We start from the raw sequence: 21,561 nt of genomic DNA, 5'->3' as shown, positions 1-21,561 counted from the left end.
TGCAATAATCACTATAACCAGTAGGTGGCACTTATTCTGTTATACAAAACCACAAGTTTGTTCCAGGAAGTAGTTTGCAGCAGGCAACCAGTTTGGATTCTTATCCAGATTGGAGATATGGTTTCATTTGCGAAGAAACAGTCACTATGTTGATGTTCTTTGAATAGTATCCAAAACTGAATTGTACTTACAATATGAGTTTGCTTTGTCTTGTTGCCAATTTGAGTTTTTACTTTGGAATATAGTTGATTCAAGGTTATAATAGGGAGTTGATTGTAATGTGAAAATTTCACTTACCTTGCATACCTAGTGTATGAGTTAATGGCTTAAATTCTTTAACAAACTGGAGGGTAATACAATTATATCTACTCCATAACTAGCTGTTTGGTCCATTACTCATTGGCCTTTTCATTGTTCAGTGGTTCAACAAAACCTGTAACAAAATACACAGATTCCACCCTCTAAAAGTGCTCCAAATTATAGTCCATAGAGCCATTGTAACTGAATTCATGGGATGCCTTACTGCATATGAATGCAGTACACACACCCTAGCTAGCCACCAGACTGGATTAACCAGTTATACTGAAAAGTGTCAGGCAAAGAGTATAGATTAAAATGTGGCAAGAGATTAACAAAAGTGTATTGGCCAAAAACCTTTATTTTCAGTCATTAAAAATTAGTCACAGAAAAATCCAATTGCAATCAAAAATGTCAATAAAGTCCATACATAAAAAGACATCTCCCTTACTAAGAAAATAAATCAAGTACACTTCTTTACATTGTACAAATCAATATCTGTGGATGCATACTGTACAAGCCATTTTCATTCACTCCTTAATCATGTAATGCAATATAAAGCTTCATTCTCTCTAGCAGGTTAGTGCAATGCAAAGCCACTTAGAAGGCTTTGGTGCAAAATATCACGAAAGTAAGCATTTTCAATTGAACAGAGTAACACACTTTAACAAAAACCTATAATTTTCATGAAACCTTATAAAATACAGTATCTGTTCACCACCATGGTTCAAGGTGCTGGTTTCAAAGGCCACAAAACAATTGATCACTGGTCAGTAATGCATGGTTATGAAGCGCAGCAGTGCTTGGTATTAATGCATGGTTATCAAGCACATCATTGGTCAACATTGATGTTGTATGAAGGGCACCGAATCTTAGAAGGTTGGAAGCATAATAAAGACTGATTGGTTCAGGGAGTCTTTACTTTTGAACCAGTGACCCACACACACTCCTACAGCCAGCGATTGCACACATACATGGTGGCAACATTCTAGACAGAAAATAGGCTTACTCTTTTTTCTTAGCCGTTTGGAGGAACAGCACAATTAATACATTGTCTACATCTGAGGTATAGCACTCAGAAAAGAGAGACTCTTCAATTGTATGGAATGTGTGTGTGGAATACAGATTGCCTGACAACAGATAGACAATGTACATTTGTTTGAACAACATATGTTTGAACAACAGTGCAGATGAGTATGGTGGTCAGTAGAGATGATCACACTGATGAGGGAGCAGTGAATATCAACTACTGTACATGATGAGAATTAGTAAAGTGACTTCTCAAACCCATAAAATATTATGCATGTCTTGTTACAATTCCTCAAGGCACAGGACATACACCGAGAGAATGTCCCTGCAGCCTTTCTAGAGGAGATTCCCTGCAGAAATTCATTAAGGCTTATCCTTGAACTAAATGCAAAATAATGACAAGCACCAGTCGCAGAAATCCCCTGATTGCACAACTCCTCACAAGAGCTTTCTGTTCACTGGGTTCACCTCAAAGGACACTTAGGGAAGCCTTATTCTCAAAATTAAACAAACATAGCATTGCTAGTACTTTGCTGTTGAGATTGCAAAGTCACTGCTATGGAGATCCAGTCAATACAAGAGGAAGTGTCTGTCTCCAGTCATGGGACTTGTGTGATTTGTTGGCAGAAAAGGGGGCACAGCAGTCTGCTCGACGGGGCCCCTTGCAGGGGGAGAGGGCAGGGGCAGGCTGGGACTCAGATCAAGGACAATCCCAGTCACACAAAGCTGGAGGTAGAGGAGGGAATCTACGGGGAAATGAAGGCCACACAAACCAAGGCCACGGAGCTGTAGGGAAGAGGAGGTCCCGGGCCGGCTCAGGATCTGAATACGTGAACAGCTCGTATCACGTACTGCCTGCAGATGGGGCACTCGTTCATCCGCTTGCCACACTTGGTGCAAGTGACCATGTGGCCACACTCCAGCAGGACACAATCAATGGGTGAGTCCATACAGATCTTACACAGGTTCTCTTCCACACCTGGAGTGACACTGGAGTCTGGGAGGGCAACAGGGCGAATACCATTAGGACATTTAAAATGAGTTTGTTTCAGTTCAGCACTGAATACCTATGTATAGTACATGGAAATGGTTTGTGTATAAAGTTTCAGTCAATAGTGAAACAGCTTCTGCCACTACAACAAATACTTACTACACTGAATCTAGCTGATAAAGGACTGCTGAGTGACACATTGAGCACAAGCCTCATACCTAATGATTGAAGTCATTACACAGTAGGGATGAGACGGTATGGATTTTTGCGGTACGGTACGTAGTAACACGGTACGGTTTACGGTATTTCATGGTATACGGCATTTCACCTCCCCAACACACATAAAAAAACAAGTATTTACTATATATTATATATTAATAGCAAGCTTATATTAAATTACAAAATTAACTGTTGCAAGCAACTTGAAATGTGAAGTTTCAGCAGCGCATTATTGTGTAATACCGTAAACACAGGGAATGTCACGGTTCTAATACCGTGGACATTTTATACAGCGGTTCACGGTTTAACGGTATACCGTCTCATCCCTATTACACAGTGTCAACTTTCATCTCGTCTTCACATAGGAAATAAACTCACCTGTGCCATCATTGGTACTCGAAACTGGAAGAAAAAGGAGAAAATAATCGATTGAACTTTTAGCCTTCAGGTGGTAACAAATAAAGCCTACTACAACTTGCTTCACGTACTCAACCAGGTATTGTATAGTTTTCCATTTCTAGCATGTGAAGAACCTCTTTCCATCTCCAGAGCGCGCTGTTCTCATCTGGCTACACGTCTAGGCCCCAGGCCTCCTTCCTTACCCAGGTTCTGGAGCTCCCTCTGGTCATGGTACAGCCGGGTCACCCTCTCCATCAGCTCCCACTTCTCACAGCAGCCCTTGTAGTTGACAAAGTTGCGGGCCAGGATCTCCTTGAGCTGCCGGACACTTAGGGCCTCGATGTCCTCCACCGAGGTCAGGTCAGACAGGGATGCCCTGCGGCCAGGTGCCAGCACCTCCTCTGTGTCCGATGACTAAGGGGGAGAGGGAAAGTACAGGTATTAGTCAATTTCAAACATTAGAGCTTTGCTTATTGACCTTATTCACACGGCGGCCATTTTGCTCTTACGTCATGCTCAGGGTGGGAGAATGTGGAAGTATCCATAGACCATATAGTACAAGTTTGTTATAAAAATAACACTTCAAGATTCAAAATAGTCAAACTTGTACTATATGGACTATGGATACTTCCGCATTCTCCCACCCTGAGCGTGACGTAAGAGCCAAATGGCCGCCGTGTCAATAAGGTCAATTGAAACACATACAGCTAATCTCTGATAGGACAATGTGTGTGTTATGATGACAGGCAGGTGCTCAGCGGTTGGTTGGGTATCAAGTCTGTGATAACATTAGGAATAAGACGAGTCTACGTGACCATATGAGTAGGCTGTTGACAGGCTGTTCAATCTGTAATGACTTGGTCAGAGGTCACATGGCTTTCGCAATGCTATGGGGAATCTGCCACATGACATGCCAAAACGGATATCCATCACTGGGGATAAGAATAGATTACTGCACTGCTACGAGGGGAACATTCTGACAGGTGACTAACAGAACAGACCATGCAGACATGGGAATCCAGCCATCACATAACAAAACATGGCTCTACAATGGGACTCGGTCCAGGCACAAAGGTGGAGATCGACAAGAGTCATAAATGTCCCATAGACCAGTGGTATCAGTTAATGTGTAGACCTACAGTAGTATCATTTATATTTGGCGAATCGTCTTGACTCAGTTGGTCAGCTGGGCTGTGTAGGCTATATTATTTGATGAACAAATATTGAAAACTAGATATTCAGTATCCTCAACACACCTACCATATATTAAATTAAATTCATTTATTGGAAAATGGATATTAAAAAGGTATCAAAACATGGCCAAATATTAATCAGATTGTAGGTTGGCACAGATACCATCAGGAATAATTTCATGATAATGGAAATGAACAACATGGTTCAAGTGTTAAAATTGACTTGTTGTGGTGAACACAAAACAAAACACTTCCTTGACTGTGTTGATATTTAACAAGAATGACATTGCTAATCTATATCCCATAGAGTCCTATAGAACAGCAAGTCGATCACAATAACCTTTACCCCACCCAGGCTCAAAATGAACCTTACTACTTGATAGCACTGTTGTGTGTGTGTATGTTTGTGTGTGTTTGTGAGTACACACGCACACACAATGTAGGCCATTTTATTTTTAAATAAACAGCCTAGAACACAGGGCACATCAAGGAACTGTGACTATAATAAACGTTGTCAGGCCAAACATGTAGGCTACTGTAGACTAGTGGTTTTCTGTCAGTGAATGGAGAAGAGGCTCCATACTCCCATAGAGGAAGCATTGTCTGTGTTCGATAACTTGCGCTTGGTAACTTGAGCTCAGAGAATGAGAATGCTAGATGCATTTGGGAAGTCAAGAGCTTTGTCATAGTCTAAACCCATGTCTTTGTGACCCTCCTAAGTTGAGATATGGCTGTTTAGGCGTAAGTCATGGGAAGAACACTCGTTTTCACAGCTCCGGCAAATGTGATTGTGTTACTAGCGAATACAGAAAAAGGGACGTCCGAATGGAAAAACGTCGCATCAGAACAGAACTGTTCCCAATTATATTTTGAGGTCGCACAGATAAAAATTCAGGAGCATATGTGACCAAAACGGTCACAATTTTGAGCCCTGAAAGGTTGTTTTAAGGAGGCTAAACCACAATAACCATCTGTCTTAAGGGGGCTCTGGCCCATCTCACTTAAAGGGATAGTTCACCATATCTAAGGAGGGGAATGGAGTCCACCGTGATGACTTAAGTGGAGCCGGGGATGAAGGGTCAGTCCGTACCTGCTGCTCCTGCTCTCCCTGCACCTCTGTGTCTGCCTCGGTGCTTAGTGTCTCCTCAGGACCAGAGGTCACCAACCCCGATGGGGGAGTCTACGAGCAGAGGCCCAGAATAACCATGCACAGTCAACTACATACATCCATGCTCTGGGGGCCGGTATTACTATCATGCAACACACAACAATGAAGTGATGGACAAAATGGTAAATGGTTAGGAGGATGCTGTTGCTGTGCTGAGTCATGCTACGGCTCAGTGGTCTAGGGGAGCCTTACCGGACTGTCCTCCGGGGTCTGTGGTTGGTAGACAGGCTCTGTGCTCTGTGGGTTGGGGAGTGTGGAGGGTGCGGTGGTGGTGGTAGTGGTGGTGGGGACATGAGCTGGAGCAGGTTCATGCGGGGTCATGGGGGGTGGAGTCTGGGTCTGGGGGTCTACATTGTTAGGGGGAGGCAGACTCTGCTGGCCCAGAACCAACTCCACAAGCTCCTCCTTCTCGCGGCACATCTGCGTGGAGACCTCGTGCAGGTGGAGGTAGTCTCGCAGGTCCTTAACCTTCAGCTTCATCAGCTCGGCGCGCTCAAACAAGGTGCCGTGGAAGCGCTGGCAGGTGTGGCACAGCCGCGGCCGGGACTCCAGCTGGGCCGAACACCTGCCGCAGAAGTTCTTCCTGCAGTCCACGCAGACGTGCTACCGGAGACGTGGGAGAGATTAGTTCATGACATTTCTAGTTGTAAGCCTGCGAAGAGGGCGGAGGCAAGGACCAGCTGACTGGAATAGCTAGTATGGGCTAAAGCAGCGCTCAAAATCCTTTTAGGGCCAGCGCACTACAGGGTCTGACGCATGTGAATACAATGTAGACTAAACAGCAACGCATTCCCTTCCAAGGCGTGGGTGTGAGATGGCTCTGGGGTCCATTGAAAAGGCAAGCAAACTAGGCTAGAGGGACCAGAGCAGAGTGTAACCTACAGTACAACAGCAGTGAAAACTAAGACAAAACATCTACTTAAAGTGTCTTAAAAAGTACACAGGGAGTCAAACAGCCTGCAGTTCTAACTGCCTCGAATGTAACATAATGCATCTTATGTAACAGCCTACAATATGTTACATAAGAGATGATCAGAGTAATGTGCCAAACATGCCATGTAAAACCAGGGATTTGCTTATGCTAAGAAATGACAAGACATGTAATTGATACCAGGTATTGCACCGATATGCGAGATAAACTTCAGGCCTTCAATTCATAGTTTCTCTGGTGAGCCAGGACCATTGTGCATCCTGTCCCATTGTACACAACACACAAAGGAGACCAGACTGCCAGCTGGTCAGAGAACAGACAGAGAAACCAAGAAAAGCAATTGTTCGTAAACAACTGTTTCACTCCTTTCCCTCACTTTCCTGAGATAATGACGATGAAACCGAATCCAGCAGCCTGTTGTTGTTACACACCTCTAAGTTTCAAAAGCTTTCCGTAGAAAAAACTAATACTATCATGATGTAGGGCCGGTATTTCCGGAACTTACCCTCAGTAGAATCTATCACACAAAGAAAACACCAAAGGCCTCAAAATTCAAGCACGCCTCCTTCAATTCTCACCCTGAGGCCTGTTCAGTTTCAGGCTGGTGTATGAAAAGTTTATTCAGACTCTGGAAGAGGGAACGCCGCAGTGCAAGAGGAGTGGGAAGGGCTTTGAAGGTTTGTACCTTTCTGGCCAGGGTGTCGAAGCGGCCTCCGCAGGCATTACACGTGTGGTCTGCGAGCGGCGGAGAGGAATGGCTGCTGTAGCCTGAGTTGGTATAGGCTTGGTGACGCGTGCTGCTGCTGGTGTTCTCCACTGGGGTAGTGTCCAGACAGAACCAGTTACAGCAGGAAGCCCACATACTCCCCACCTGGAAACATAGACAGAATACGTGAAGGAAGGAATGGATGGAAGGAAGGAAGGAAAGAAAGCAAGCGAAAGAGCAGGCAAGCGAAAGAGCTTAGTGTAGGGCTCTATCAATGACCGTCAGAGTGTTGGTGACCCCACAAGTAAGCTGCTGTTGTTCTTCTAGTTGACAAGTACCTGGCTTTTGGCTGCAGAAGTAGGGCTCCCATCATTAATTCAGGGCATGTGTGCAGTCTGAGCTGCGGGAGGCTAGCCACACTGTTCTTGATAGCATGATACCCTATCTCCCCCCGAGGAAGCTAACTACAGCCTGACCAGGCAAGTCCTGATATGCAATTGACTACACGTAGACTATACTGACAGTGATAGCCTATTTTCTCACTATGAATGGTATTCATTGAAGTTTAGCCAAAATAATCTGCCCACAGTGATTGATTAAGGCAATATTTCCACCAGCCATGCCCTAGCCACATGTGCAACTACGTCTACTTGAAATATTGACATAGGAGTAACATGTGAGGCTAGCCTTTCCTTACTCATTTAGGGTAAATTGCCTTTAAACTGACTTTAAAATGCTAATGTGAGAGGACCACAATAGGCTAATTTATTTAAATCTCTCCTCTGAGGTAGGCCTAATGCTAAACATAGAATCTCAGACCAGTCTGCAACAATACCTCACAACAAATAGTTGTTTTTACTCTGTGGGAAGAAACCTGTGCAGTACTATATGCTGTCGTGGCGGCCAAAGCCAGGCAGAGCAGACAGGAGTCACCACTCATCCATAGCAACAGCTGCTGAGGACATGTCTCCCATCAGACTGCAACAGGTCAGAAAAACAGGCAACAGCTGAGGGGGAAAGTGACTGGCTGCCTCAGGCATTCAGAACAGCAGCGACTCTAAACAGCTAGAACACAAGCAGCTGGATGAAAGCTTTCATCTTTGACAACAAAATAACGTTACTGTTTCATGATTTATGTGAAATCTAACCCATGCTTGGTAAGCCTAAAGCAAGCTACAGTTCTGATCACTTGCTTAACTTGTAGCTAATATTTACATAGGTAAGCTAACTTACTAGTTGACAAGTCTAACGTTTATGTCACCATCACAAAACTAGCACTAAATAAGTTAGCTAGCACTAACTAAGAAGCCGTAACAGCTGGGTGTGTGTGTTTGCCACACACTTGCTAGCTCCTAAATTGAAAAAGTTGTCTGCCATACTAGTCTAGCTAGCTTACTAGCTATTCACTAACGTTAGTGCTAGCGTCTCTGTGATCTTTAGCTAGTGCTAGCTAGCTATCTTACCTCGAAACGGTCCGGCAGGCAGGGTCGCAACAAAATGGTCCGTGTCAGCAGCTAACTGTTAGTTAACTAACTTTTCGATAACTTTTCTGTGTGATTGGCTTGATAGACTGTTCTCGTGTCCACACGCATACAAATATTTTTGTTGACTCGAAACGAAACATGAAGATTGGGCAGGTGGTGACATTCGACACTCCACGACAGCCTCCCCTGGCGATTGTACTTTGTAGCAAGTTAGTGCTAGTTGCTAAACTTGAAAAGCGTGTGCAGAGCTTCCATGAGCTTCGAGTCCATACACATTTCTAGAGAAATAGCATCCTCTATTGGACACAAGTGATACTTTATTAAACCAGAACATCTACAAAGCATGGGGGTATTATGCTACAAAGAAAGGTGCTGGAGATAAGTCTATCTGTAACATGTATACGTTGAATCATAAAAATACAATAAAAACTCTACGGAGGGTAGCTACCAACATCGTAAGCCTAATACCACGTGGCCTAATGCACGGCCCTTCCCTTGAGGGAACCAAACCCGACATGTCTAACAAGATTAATTTCGGACCCGCGTCAAATAGCAATATACTGTACATTAATTCCGCACATTTCAAAAAGCTCTGCATTATTTTTTTCTTTAAAAACACATATATTAGACAGCTATAAACACATTATGAAACACGTGGCAGACACACCAGAACTGAATTTAGAGCGAAGATTTATTGACAAATATGTGGTCAACACAATGGCCTAATACTTTTCGTCTTAACAAGGCTGTTCCGATTAAATGTGAACGCAATATACATCATTCATGCAAGACTTTTGATACTCATACTGGTACCTTCATCAGATAAAAAAAGGCTTTCGATTTGAGCAACAGAGACAAGAATTCGGTTATGTTGTTTTATTCAAAAGATGATACCAAAATTCCAAAGCCTGTGACGGTCATATGGGCGTTTTCCATATGGAGCAGTACCTGAATTATATTCCCTACACACCAGCTTCAAGCAATACTCTTAAATTAACTTTCAGATTAGAGTGAGATTTCCTTCAGCCTGATTCAAACACTCGCGGGAAAAAAGATTAAAACACTGGGTTGGTTTCCTAGACACAGAATAAGTCTGGTCCTACACTAAAATACATCTTGACTTAAGATCCTCAGTTTCCTGTTCCCTAGACTAGGCCCAGACTGCCCAGGAGGCCATCCCTGCATGTCGAGCTACTGCGGTCTCAGGTGCATAGTACTTTGTCCCAGATGGCATTTACATAATCCTCTGCATTATTTCTTAAAATGGTTTGCTAATTGTGAAAGGAAAGCTCTGAAGCTGGGTTGTTCCCTGCATGCTTGGGGAAGAAATCTCCTTTTGTAGATGCAGTTGCTAGAGCAAATTCCACACTTGCAAAGAGGGGGAAAAAGGCATTGAGAGAGTACAGTCATAACCGAAGAGCTTTATCTAAAACTAGATACGTTCTCCATTGCCTCAACTCACTCCCCCTCCCAATATTTAAACAAATTCTTAAGAAATAATGTAAGATGATACATTTTATTGCCATAAACAGTGTAGGAAAAATGAACCAAAAAGAATAAAAACAGCTGATCTTTCTATAGTACAATATGAAATATGTATCACTTTCTCAATTTCATATCCAGTAAAATGTAAATAAAAATGGTTGCAACACACAAGTTCTCAAAAGCAATCTACACTTGATCTACTGGTAGGCAGATTACAGCACATCTTAACCCATGTCTCCATCTGACAAATGAGAGCAGTTGTTTTTTGTTCAGCACTTTTCCTATGTTAATCTGGTACATCTTGCAGTGGTTTAAGTGATCCATCTTTCAGATAAAATGTATTAACGGTCAAGCTGTGGAAGAAGAACATTGCAAGACAAAGACTGTAGCATTAGCCTAAACCATGTTTTGATTTAATCAAGTGAGCATTCGCTCTTCTAAACAACATTATTCATTACTCCATTATTACAGAAAGCTATTTCGCCTGGATTGAACAGACTAAGATCAAAAATCTTTCAAAATTGGGTTCCAAAATTACACAGACAACAATAAAGGATCAATTTCTCTTGGCAATGTAATCATTTAATATTTTAAGACAGTGGACCTTTGAAGATGAAATGATTATCATTTCACAAATAGAGCAGAAATTTAGCAGGAAAATATATAAAAGAGACCAAAGAGCAGCCATGACTGCTATGTCTAAAACTGCTAATCATTGGTGAACACAAAGGATTGCCTTGGGAAAGGTAAGAGAAAATTACACATCAATGTCCTTACCCAAAGGCAACAGAATGAAACTGAAGCCACTGTCCAGAGTTCCTTTTGATGTGGGGTATGGGTCAGGTTGACATGTGCCTATACCCTACCTCTCATGGCAGCCTTGGGTCCAACTGCTCTTTACCCAATTAGATGATGGCCTGCTTTGTGTTAGCGAGCAGAGTGAGTAACCCAGTGCCTGACTCCCCAGCCAGTTTTCTTTGGGAGAAGTCTTTGAAAGATTTTTGGTGAACAAAGCCAGTAGATCCAGTGTAGCCTTCCAGAATAATGCAGTTATTCTGCACTCTTTGAGAATGGGAAAAACAAACAAAAAACAGAAACAAGGTTAGAAAGGTTCAATGCGTGGAGAGATGTTACAAATTGATAAGAGCCGACAATCAAACAAACCCTACACTAAAATTTGTTAAGTAGATAAGATCTCAACAGCTCCACTGATAAATTGTTAGGGTACTTTTTGCATGCTCCAAAAAAATAACACTGGCTTTATAATGGTACTAGAATGCATTGTAATGCGTCAATTTAGTTAGACCGTATAGGAGCTGAATACAAACAGGAGCAACACTTTTCTGAAGAAGCATGCTTGGTTGGTGTGTGTAGGGGCTGGACACTGAATATATTCTCTTAAGAGAATTGCAATCCCCATAATTCTAAGCCTCATAAAGAAGCACAGCAGTAACTGCTGCTAACCAGATAAACATCAGAAATTAAATGTCACATTATTTAATGTGTACAGGGACAGTAATGTGATGAACTACGCTCTCGAAGCATAGAGAGCACATCACAAAATCTGTTCAATTCCAACAATCAAATCAAACCTATAGTAGTAAATCATACAACAAAAGATCTAAGTCAACCATTTGGATTGCTTTCCAGCTTATCCATCTTTAATTGTGGCCAATAGGCTCTGCGCACCAGCTCCACTACTTCCTGAAAGTCACTTGGCATCTTTATTTCCTGTCCAATATGATTGGATTAAGTGATTAATCAGGTGTGCGGCAGACCCAGCGCACACCTGATTAATCACTTAATCCAATCATATTGGACAGGAAATAAAGAAGCCAAGTGACTTTCAGGAAGTAGTGAAGCTGGTGCACAGAGCCTATATGTGAATGAGCCTTCCCCCAACAGAACTACAGGACAAAGCAGGCACTAATCACAGGGAAGCAGAGGTGTACGTAAAAAACGTTAACAATTTGACATGCATTCACAAGCTGCTCGATGTGTGCAGGTGTGTTGTATCATTTTTCAGAGTGTGTGTGTGTGTTGTCTCGTCTTTTATTCCTTCTCGAATAAATATTTTGCTCAAACTGAACTCGGAGAGGAAGAGGGGGGTTCTGCTCACGCCAGGAAGGAATGCTAACTGAAGCGTTACCGTATCCCATTGGCATTGTACATTTTCTACACTGTCCCCGTCTTCTCCTCCGCTCCCCTCCCCTCCTCTCCTGGGCTCTGAGGCCTGGCCAGTCTCTTATGGTTCGTCTTTGGGAATTACCTCCTCCCTCGGCTTGGCTCCGCCAAATATGGCAGAGTTGGGGTTGGCGACTTGGTTTAATGGGGCGGCCACCGTGCGTGGCTTCAGCTGTAGCCTTGGTCTCTGTGCCCTCTCCTCTGCAGAAAAATAATAAGGTCAAAAACGAAGCTCATCACTTTAAAAATGGCAGCCAGTTAAGTTTAACCTCAGCATTCTAAAAACATCAAACGCTGTGTTCTCATCTCAACTTACAGGGCTTGATAATCAATGAATAACCTGAACCTAGTACAAAGCTAAAGAAAAGATTGTGCTACCGTCAGAGGGTTCTCTGAAGTCCACCTCGCCCCCGCGAGGTGGACCGTCTCTGTAACGTCCCATTGAGCCGGCGCCTCCGCCAGCTCCAGCTCCGGCTCCGGCTCCAGCTCCAGCTCCAGCTCCCCTTCTGTCACCGGGGCGGCTGCCTCCTCGACCTCTCCCTCCCATGTAGTCATCATCTCTGAAGCCTGTACGTACGCACGAAAGTATGGCAGGAACGAAAGATTAGCAAATGCCTGATCAACTCTCTGTCCTGGCCCAACACCTGGAGCTGCCCTGCAATGTGACTAATGAGGATGAGTTGGCGCTCCTGTAATGGGCATGATGGGGAATGATGACCAAAAAAGAAAATAAAACCCTGTGCAGAACCTGTGTACTCCTGAGTGGGGGGGAAACATCGCTTAACCTCCTGCTTCACACTTGTTGCTATTAACAATTCTATTCACACATCTCTACAAGGGAATTTGCTGGCTCGGCGCACTCTCTACAACCTGCACTGCTTGAATCACTCATCGCACCTCCTCCAGACTGCTGGTAGTCATCTCTTGATCCTCCTCCGGGACCTCCACGAGAGCCACCCCGGCCTGTTAGGGGACAGGTCCGAGTTTAACAAAGTGTAAGCTGGGGCAGGGGTAAGGGTTCCTCCTCCTCAGAACCAAGGGCTAGTGATGACAGGCTCAAGCTAGGGGTTAGTAGTACTAATGCTGCTTTAGACTCTGCTGCTAATAGTGCTCTACTTCTCCTGGCAAAATGTAGAGAAAGGGACAGGCTTCTGAAGATTTAGGTTGCTGGGTTAAAAGGAAAGCACCATGCACTTGAGCAAAAAAAGATTAAGATGAATGAATCGTGTACAGGTCGAGGACACAACACTTTGAAGAAACAAGAAAATTAGTATTTTCCAAATAAAATGAATGTGCTTGCTGAAAGCAGTCAAAAGATTTAGTTTTGATAATATGACTATTTAGTACCATTAAATTATCAGCAGAAATGTATAGAAATTGTAAGAAAGGCTGGAAGGATAGAGAAAGAAAGAATGGTTAATTAAGTGGGATGAAAGAGTGGGGGAGATGATAGCATAATAGCATGAATAGCTCAAATGTACAGGTGAATAGTATTGAGATTTTTCTGGACAGAAGTTGAAACTGAGTATTGAATATTAAGAAAGGCTGGCGATGGATACATGGATAGGCAGAATGAGAGGGGTTGACTATAGTGACACAAAGGAGGTACAAAAGAGCATGAACATCAGATGAACTATAATCTTAATTTATGGCGAATTATATGTCAGAACGCCAACTAACACCTCGGTGAGTTTCTTGTCTTTGAAATTGAGTGTGTTTTCTGAATGATTTTTCAGGGTGCCCACCCACATCCATTGTATGACCAAAACGGTGGTAGAGCAATTATCAGACTTTCTCAAAAGTGCTAGTTGTCAACCTTTTGATCTGAACAATTGTATATGATCACAAGTAACCTTAAAACAGGGCTAAACATGATTTTCCCCTTTACTACTCCTTTAAGCTAATTTAGGTTAACAAGCTAACATCTGCTAAAAACAGCATAGCATTATTTTACGGTTAAAAGTAATTAATTACCTTGGAAAAGAAAAGGCTGTGCCTCCGGTTCTTTGAGGGGTTAAACTGAATTTGTGGACGTTCACATAGCTTTATCCACAACCTACACTTGACTTTTCAGGGTTTGATTTTGGTTTTGGAAAGGGGAAAAAAAATGTTTTTCACCATTACAAGTGCCCCAGGCACAATGTAACCATAGCGAGCTAAAAGTCCACAAAACCAGCTTGAAAATTAAGAAAATTTGAAACTTTTACATTGAAGTCAACGCAGCGCCGCCATGAAGTGTCAGAGCGCTGTCGGAGTCTGTCCTGTGACTGGCCAGTCTGCGTTTCGGGGGTGTGGCTTAGCGAAGGTTGAATTGCGCTTATATTTTTTACTACTATGTGCAATAAAGTAATTTTGGTAGAGCAACAGTCACTCTGCAGTCGTACAAGCCCCTCACACATCAGGAAAAATAAACAATAACCATATAAGCGTAGGCCTACTACTTGAACATGAACCGAAAATACCTCTACAGGCTTTAGCCCTATTTTCGGACTACCTGGGTATGTAAAGTTATTGTTTTGTTTACAAATCGTTAATTCACCCAGGGCCATCTCGCACCCTGTCACCTATTTAGAATGTGAATAGATGTCCACCGAGAAAACGCCCCATCAATTCAGGTAAATTTGCACTTGTTAGAATGTGACCAGAAAGGGGGCTGTACATTGCTGGGGATCTGACAGTAATATGCAAGGTTATGCAAGCTTACTTTTTTGTGTAATTAAGCTACTTTCAAAAGTATAAAGTCGCAATTATAAGGATTCTGTCAATGTTATTGCTGCGTGTGTATGATAAAATCTTGCAAAGCTAGAAGTATAAATATAATCTGTTTGTTTTGTCCTGAGGCGGTTAAAATACTAGTATTTTATTGTATTTTGAGGGGGGAGGTGAAAATTGCCTACATGTGAGGTGTGAGAATAAAGAAATGTATGACAAAGTGGTTAGTAGCCAAACATTCAGATTCAGGGGCTGGAGTCAGGCTAAGTGGAGGAAACAAGAGTTGTTTTTTACTTAACTTGCTTTGGTGGAAAGACATGTCATCACTGCAATGTGTACACAACTTTTTAAATCCAAAATCCACCACGCTGAATGTGAATGTCTGTTGGATGTCCAATATGAAACCAACTTTACCTCGGACCGTAGTGTTCTCAGTGAGTGTTTACGCAAGTGTTTACCTGGCTGAATTACTGCATGTGAAACATAACTTTCACATGCCTTTCAGTAATTCAGCCAGATAATAAACGCTTGCGTTTGAAACTACGGTTCATTCATTAAGGTTGGGGTCAAATTTGGTAATATGATTATTTTGGGTTAGTTCTTTTCAACGCCTTAAAGTTTCCAGATTAATCATGAGCGTTAACAGCCCTAATATGAGAGATAGAGGGGGGGGGGGGGTATGGTAGCCTTAAACATGTACTAAGGAGCTCTCCTATAATCTGTCTCCACAATGACCAGTTTTTAATGTTGAGGAAATTGAATGGTAGTCTATAGGGTCATTTGGGAAAAAGTAAAAGTGGTATTAAAATGAGAATACAGCACAATGAACCAATTACTTCACATTAAAAACTTTGATTGGGGACTACTCTGTAAGAGGGGTAGGACAGACGGAATGGGGGGAACAAGACACAGAAAAGGAAGAAACTAGCTATAAAAAAGTATGACATTTTAAGTGGTCTTGCTTTCAGCAAGCACAATAAAATGAGACGGCAATAAGATGTAGTGTGAATGGATGTATTCTCACTATAGGCAATATTTTCAAAGCAAAGCCACAAACGGAGCACTCAGTGCATAAGAATCTGAGTCTGTCTTGGTTACGACATATTACAGTACCCATTATCCAATCAATCACAAAAGCAATTAAATACACCTAATATAGATAAAATATTGCATTCCCCCAGACTGAATAAAATTTCCTAGAAAAGCCAGATAGGCAGACAATTCTTGTGAAGATCAAAAAGTACCTCTCTCGTCTTTTCTGAAGCCAAATCCTCCACCACCCCTCTCTTGCTTTCGGCCTTCTGCTATGTCAACCCTGAGTGACCGGTCTCCAAGGAGCTGGGTGAAGGAACAGGTCAAGACATTACACATTTGACATGGAACAACTCGGAGGTAAGGTTCTTTGGACAGGACATGTACATTTAACAACATGGTATAGTTACTACTTGATTAATTCTTGAATCATGCACACCCATGGCATGTTTTGAACAATATATTCTAGACATGCTTAGGAATCTAGCTACTTGTATATATGCACTCTTGTATATTGTGTTTTAATTTCTTGTATATTTTCTATCTATTGTGAATGTGTATTTAGCCTATTTTGATTGTTTCTTTGTTGGCTTTTGTATACTGATGCTGTAACAATTTCCCCACAGGGATCAATAAAGTACCTACCTACCTACAGTACCTACCTAACAAACAAAAAACATTTTCATACAAATGTGCGTATTATTGGTACTCACAGCACCATCGTACGTCAAAGCCTCTTTAAGGGATTCCAAGTCATCGAACTCTACATAACAAAAACCTGCAAGAAAAATAAAACCGCAATCAAATAACATGTACCAAAATGGTTATACTACAATAAGATGGGCATTACATGAACTAGGGCTGACCCGAGTACCATTTTACAGGCTTTGAATACTCTGATATGAGTGAACGAATACCGAATAGTATTCGTTCTCAACCCCTAGGTGGCAACATTGCAGTCTATATCTACCGGTGTCATTTCCTTGTTGTGCAACTTTCGCTTCCTGCTACTTGTAGATTGTAAGATTGTAAGCTAGATTGTTTAGCTTTGCTAGCTGAGTATTTGTTCATGAGTTAATCATGTGCGGGTTTATTTTATCATGGTTTGTGACTGTCAGTTTGCCCAATTTTAGGTTTTACTTCGCGTTCCTGACAAGTAGTTTTCATTTTCATGTTCTGGCTACATCCATAAATTCTTGAAAACCACTTCCACTTGTTTTATTAAGATCTGTTTTGTACCACAATAAACTAGAGGTTGATAGAAGCCTACCAATGTCCAATCCTTACTACAGCGTTATAGTAGAATACAGTCGTGCAACTATGATGATGATCATCATCATTCAAACTAAATCATCACAGAGCATGTGAGCGGAGCGGGTGATTTCAATGGAGTGTCAAGCAGAGTGTTTTCCAAACGTCAGAGCGATCGCCATTCTCTCCCGCTCCAATTCTGCTTCGATCAGACAATGTCAACTCGTTCACTCTGTCGAGATCACAAATCGGTCAACTGCGGTGAAGTGTGTGGATTCGAATGTCTGGACCCAGTCTAGCTCAGATTACAAGTTTGAAGCATGTCCAATCCTTTCTGTCAGTGAAACAATCGCATTCATTTACAGCTGCATGAGGCTCTTGGAAAAATAATGACAGCCAATCAGAATTGACTATTCATCCAAACCATGGCATGTTTAATACTGACTGCGAGTCTGTTAATATGACTGAATTTTATTAGTAGAAAAGAAATTTCAATGAATAACCTAATGATTTTTTTTTTTTATGAGCCTACTTTAAAAAAAAACAAAAAACATAGGCCTACACAGAATCTACCGGCCATCAAGCTCCATAGTGCCATTATCACACAAAGCATACATTTGATTTAAGTTCATTTTATTTTAAACTTGGAATTATTGGCCTAATGATAGAGCCAGATAATGATGGCCGATGAAATGTTAAGTTGCTTGGAGGAGACAGAGGTGGATGTCACTGTCAGAATATGAATGAAATGTATTCATAGCCAGGCCTATTAGGCCTATATCTGAACTAAATGCATAGTTAATATCCTCTGTGTGTTAGAGAGACATGTATAGTGTCTCGTTGTGAAGGGACCATTTCCAAATGCGATAGGGTGAAATAAAAGATTTTTGGCGCTCAACTCCGCTCACATGCTCTCATCATTCAAACTAAATATAGACCTGTCTATTCGTTTGCATGTTTTCTTGGATATTAACAGATGAAGCATATATCCATCTGATCCCTCTCATTTGTTGTGCGCAAACTTTAGTTTCTCTCACTTGCTGAGGGAGTGGGTGCAGGCCAACTCACTACACTATTGAAGAAAACAAATAAACAAAGAGTTGGTTGCAAAGAAAAATGTGTCATCTCAAATGTTAGGAAAGTTGTGATCCCACTTAGATCATCTTTGAAGCCAGACAAGTATGTTTTCTTCACGCACCGTAGCGGGTAGAATAGGCTACAGGAGAGCATGGAGCCTGGTTTTATGGTTGTGTTCCAACTTGAAATAAATATGTTTGGAGACATGAATAGGCTATATCAATGTCCATATAAAGTAGGCTATTACTTTAAGTTCGTCACATTGTGCTATTCTTGGGTTATTTATTTTTAAAATGTCAAATATCCGTTCATGAAATAGTAATTCCATTGCCCTCTGCTAAAGTAATATGCTGTAAAGACAGGCTGAAGTACTATTTTAGGGAGAGTGAAGTGAGTAGCCCTGCGCAACAAATGCAAATTGGCTGCCGCTGAGTTGTTGGGCATCTGTTTTAGACTAGTAATATAGTCGGTTGCAAAACCACCGTCTAGTCATCAGTGAAAATTGTCGCTGCGCACATCCCTAATACCGAACAAATAGAGAAATACTTGAATTACTCAGGCCAGCCCTAGCATGAACATATACATTTATCCCAATATATTCATGGAAAGACAGAAGTTGACCTTTAAACTTGTCTGTTTCTTTGTCTCTGACTAGTCGGACGCTCCTGACGTTGACATCTTTGAAAATGGCGTCTATGTCTCCTTGTACAGTGTTGAAGGGCAGGTTGCCTACATATGCTGTGTAGGGGGGCTCTGTGGGCAGATCCTTCTGCCTTCGGGGTCCTCCAGCTCCACCTCCACCTCTGGGTCTGTGTAGAAACAAAATCCCACATGAGAGCACACACATAGGATTGTTCAATAGCAGAAGGCCCTTCCATCTTACAGGCTAGATCATGTTGAGAGGTGGCTTACGCAAGTGGACAAGTCTCTTGCACTCTCCAAGTGAACTATAAAAGGTAGAAGATGCAACACCTACAAGGGACTCTCAGCTGTCATGTCTAAAAGTAAATTTGTTTACTGCAATGAGTGGAGACAAAGAAACACACACACACAAGCAGGAGCAGTTGTCAAAGAAATGTATCGTCTATATTTCTCCCATCCAAGCTGTCCGTCCTCCAAGGGCAGTGGGAAGCCCACATAAGCAGCCCCCAGGGACCAAGTCCAAGTGTTCATGTCCATGTCTTGGTCAGGGACAGGACAGTAATCTATTCTGTTCTGCAAGTTTTTATATTGGAGGTCTTTTTGTGGAAGAAACCCATGTGAGCACGGAGAACATGCAAACTGGGGTAGCCCACCTGAGCACGGACAGGTCTGGGGAGAACATACCCCCAATACCAACAGCGTCCGATGCAGGAATCGAACCCAGGACCTTCTTGCTGTGAGGCGGCTGTACAAAACACTGTGCCACACGTGATCTAACGGCTACACCTGTAGTCTAAGCAAAACACAAGCTATATGAAGTTGGCCAATATCTGCCCAAGGTAGCTAAAGAGAGGCATGGTAGTAATACGAGATTGGCCACTAACCTTGCTGTAGTACCCACCATTTGTTTTGTTTTTCTAATGAAAAGGCGGCCTCTCTACAAATGGGGAAAGGTAGGGCAGTTCCAGCCAGCCAAGGAGCTGCTCCCTTTCTGCTGGCAGGGACACTCAAGCCTGAAGACAGGGCTGAAGGAAATGCAGACGAGGTCCTGCATGCCTGCAGCATTCCTTTGGTGTCAAAGCAATCTGGACTACGAGGCACATCATTGAGGTAGGCTCACAGTTATAGGTGTAGCTCACAGTTCCCTGTTTGGGAGGGTAGGTTGGTCATATGGGTCTTTCCCACACTGCCTACTCATCTATCCAACTTCACATATCTCTTGAGCAATGGCACAACAGGACACCCGATACAAATTTAGCGTCCAATCCGCTGGAAAAAGTATTGTCGTTCCCTGGGGATCAATAGTGTCCATCTATCCATTATTTTGAATTTCTCTGGATGAGCTACATGTCTGCTCAACTTCAAAAAGTCTCAGAATTAATGACATTTCCTAGCTTTCCTTTGAGTGCGTGGCGTTAATATATGGCTGCGTTAGGTAAAAGTTAGCTGGCAGTTTATTAGCTAACATGTTAGCTAACCAGCAAGGTAGCTAGAAGTAACCTTAACGTTATTGAAAAATCCCAACCTAGTGTCAATTGATAAGTGTTAATTAATGTTCACTGTGCTCACGTTATATGAGCAACATCTAATCCAAATAGCACGAGCGTTTTATTTGTTCTGACTGGGCGAGGAGTAACGTTAATGGAGGCAAGGCAGGCAGGCCTAAAATGCTAGTGCTAACTAGCTAGCAAAGAGTAGCTAGGTGGCAAGGTAGTTCATTTGATAAATGTTGCACTGCCGATAGCTAAACGAACACAATATAGCCTACAAGTCAAACCACTATCGGTACTTAAAAAGCGGACAAATATATGTATTTGATAGCTGCAGTCAGAGCATGCACGAACGCGGCAGGTTCACACCATTACACACTAGCTACTGCTGCTAAGTTATCAGTCGGCCATTCGACGCAGTTGCCTGGTTTACTGAGAGGACAACATGCAGCCCATGTGGGCATTTTTTTCATGGACCGCTGGCGCCAAGTGCCTTGCTCTAGGCAAAGGGAACTACCTCGTGTGTTGGAATGTAGCAACCGATATTATTAGATCTATCTTTGTCTATCCTTCATAGCTAGCACATCAAGTCGCAGGCGTTGCGCTATGAAATGTCTCAGTTACATCTTGATCTCCAGCTACCTAGCAGCTAACCAGCTAGCTCTATGACTGATCCCCGAGTTTTCCCCGCCCTCACCCCTGGCTCCCCATTCATCTAAGCGGCGAGAAGGCTTTCTGCTTGTAGATAGTGTAGCTAACGGCACAGCTTGCCTGGCTGGCGGCCTACCTTTGCAAGGAAATTCAAGAGCGCCTCTGTATAAACGTGAGGCAGTGTCATTTTCGTGCATTATCCCAATGCAACGCCGACACTTTATTCACAGAGGCATTTTCTTACCCTCGTCCTCCACCAAAGCTACCGTAAGCCCGATCCCGGTCATCGTAGTTATCGTAGTCCGCCATTGCCGTGATTGCTGTCCAGGAGAAAGCAACGGGGGGAAAAGAGGGACCTCCAATATAGTTGCTGAAGTAGTTGTCCTTACACTGCCTGAGCTGTTGTGTAGGTAGTGACTGACATGAAGGCTGAGCATCTAAATTTGGGTGAGTAAAATACTACATCGCAAAATAAATGTATTCGCCTTTTATATCACCCCATGAGTTTCAAATGATGAACTATTTTCCAAATCTAGGCCCATTATTCAATTTAATGTAATATTCAATAGTATGCCAGTAGAATCAAATCGCCCTTGGTTCCCCAAGCTTATGGATGAGGC

General features: G+C 42.6%; 2 protein-coding genes across 4 annotated transcripts; both read right to left on the bottom strand.

The window, feature by feature from the left end:
• Positions 1-652: 652 nt before the first annotated feature.
• rffl (ring finger and FYVE-like domain containing E3 ubiquitin protein ligase) lies at positions 653-8,584 on the bottom strand. Of its 2 annotated transcripts, XM_084448835.1 has the most exons (7): positions 8,397-8,584; positions 6,913-7,098; positions 5,489-5,899; positions 5,219-5,308; positions 3,139-3,349; positions 2,915-2,938; positions 653-2,323 (listed from the first exon to the last, which is right to left on the bottom strand). In XM_084448835.1, exons 2-7 carry the CDS (start codon positions 7,087-7,089, stop codon positions 2,142-2,144), a joined length of 1,095 nt encoding a protein of 364 aa, XP_084304961.1. In that variant the 5' UTR covers positions 7,090-7,098; positions 8,397-8,584; the 3' UTR covers positions 653-2,141. The 2 variants fall into 2 exon arrangements, with proteins under 2 accessions (XP_084304961.1, XP_084304962.1); XM_084448836.1 differs by lacking the exon at positions 5,219-5,308.
• Positions 8,585-9,108: 524 nt separating this feature from the next.
• Positions 9,109-21,265, bottom strand: eif4h (eukaryotic translation initiation factor 4h; the record flags this gene model as incomplete). Of its 2 annotated transcripts, XM_084448804.1 has the most annotated exons (8): positions 21,186-21,265; positions 18,780-18,967; positions 16,544-16,608; positions 16,043-16,136; positions 12,957-13,049; positions 12,465-12,653; positions 12,172-12,287; positions 9,109-10,964 (listed from the first exon to the last, which is right to left on the bottom strand). In XM_084448804.1, the coding sequence occupies exons 1-8, from the start codon at positions 21,248-21,250 to the stop codon at positions 10,953-10,955; spliced, it is 822 nt and encodes a 273-aa protein (XP_084304930.1). In that variant the 5' UTR covers positions 21,251-21,265. The 2 variants fall into 2 exon arrangements, with proteins under 2 accessions (XP_084304930.1, XP_084304929.1); XM_084448803.1 differs by lacking the exon at positions 9,109-10,964 and having other exon boundaries at positions 12,148-12,287.
• Between the last annotated feature and the right edge of the window lie 296 nt (positions 21,266-21,561).

This window comes from Borostomias antarcticus, assembly GCF_949987555.1.
Source record: "Borostomias antarcticus genome assembly, chromosome: 1".
In the NCBI taxonomy this organism is placed as follows: Eukaryota; Metazoa; Chordata; class Actinopteri; order Stomiiformes; family Stomiidae; genus Borostomias; species Borostomias antarcticus.
Note: the sequence above shows the minus strand (reverse complement) of the source record. Positions and strands in the feature narration are given on the sequence as shown.

What these genes read in the sequence shown, in the direction of transcription:
- rffl (XM_084448835.1), bottom strand. Translation starts at nt 7,089, where the DNA reads ATGTGGGCTTCCTGCTGTAACTGGTTCTGTCTGGACACTACCCCAGTG. An exon ending in AGACCCCGGAGGACAGTCCG is followed by an intron (nt 5,309 to 5,488) that starts GTAAGGCTCCCC and finishes CTCTGCTCGTAG; the next exon opens with ACTCCCCCATCGGGGTTGGT. An exon ending in AGGGAGAGCAGGAGCAGCAG is followed by an intron (nt 3,350 to 5,218) that starts GTACGGACTGAC and finishes TCTCCCCCTTAG; the next exon opens with TCATCGGACACAGAGGAGGT.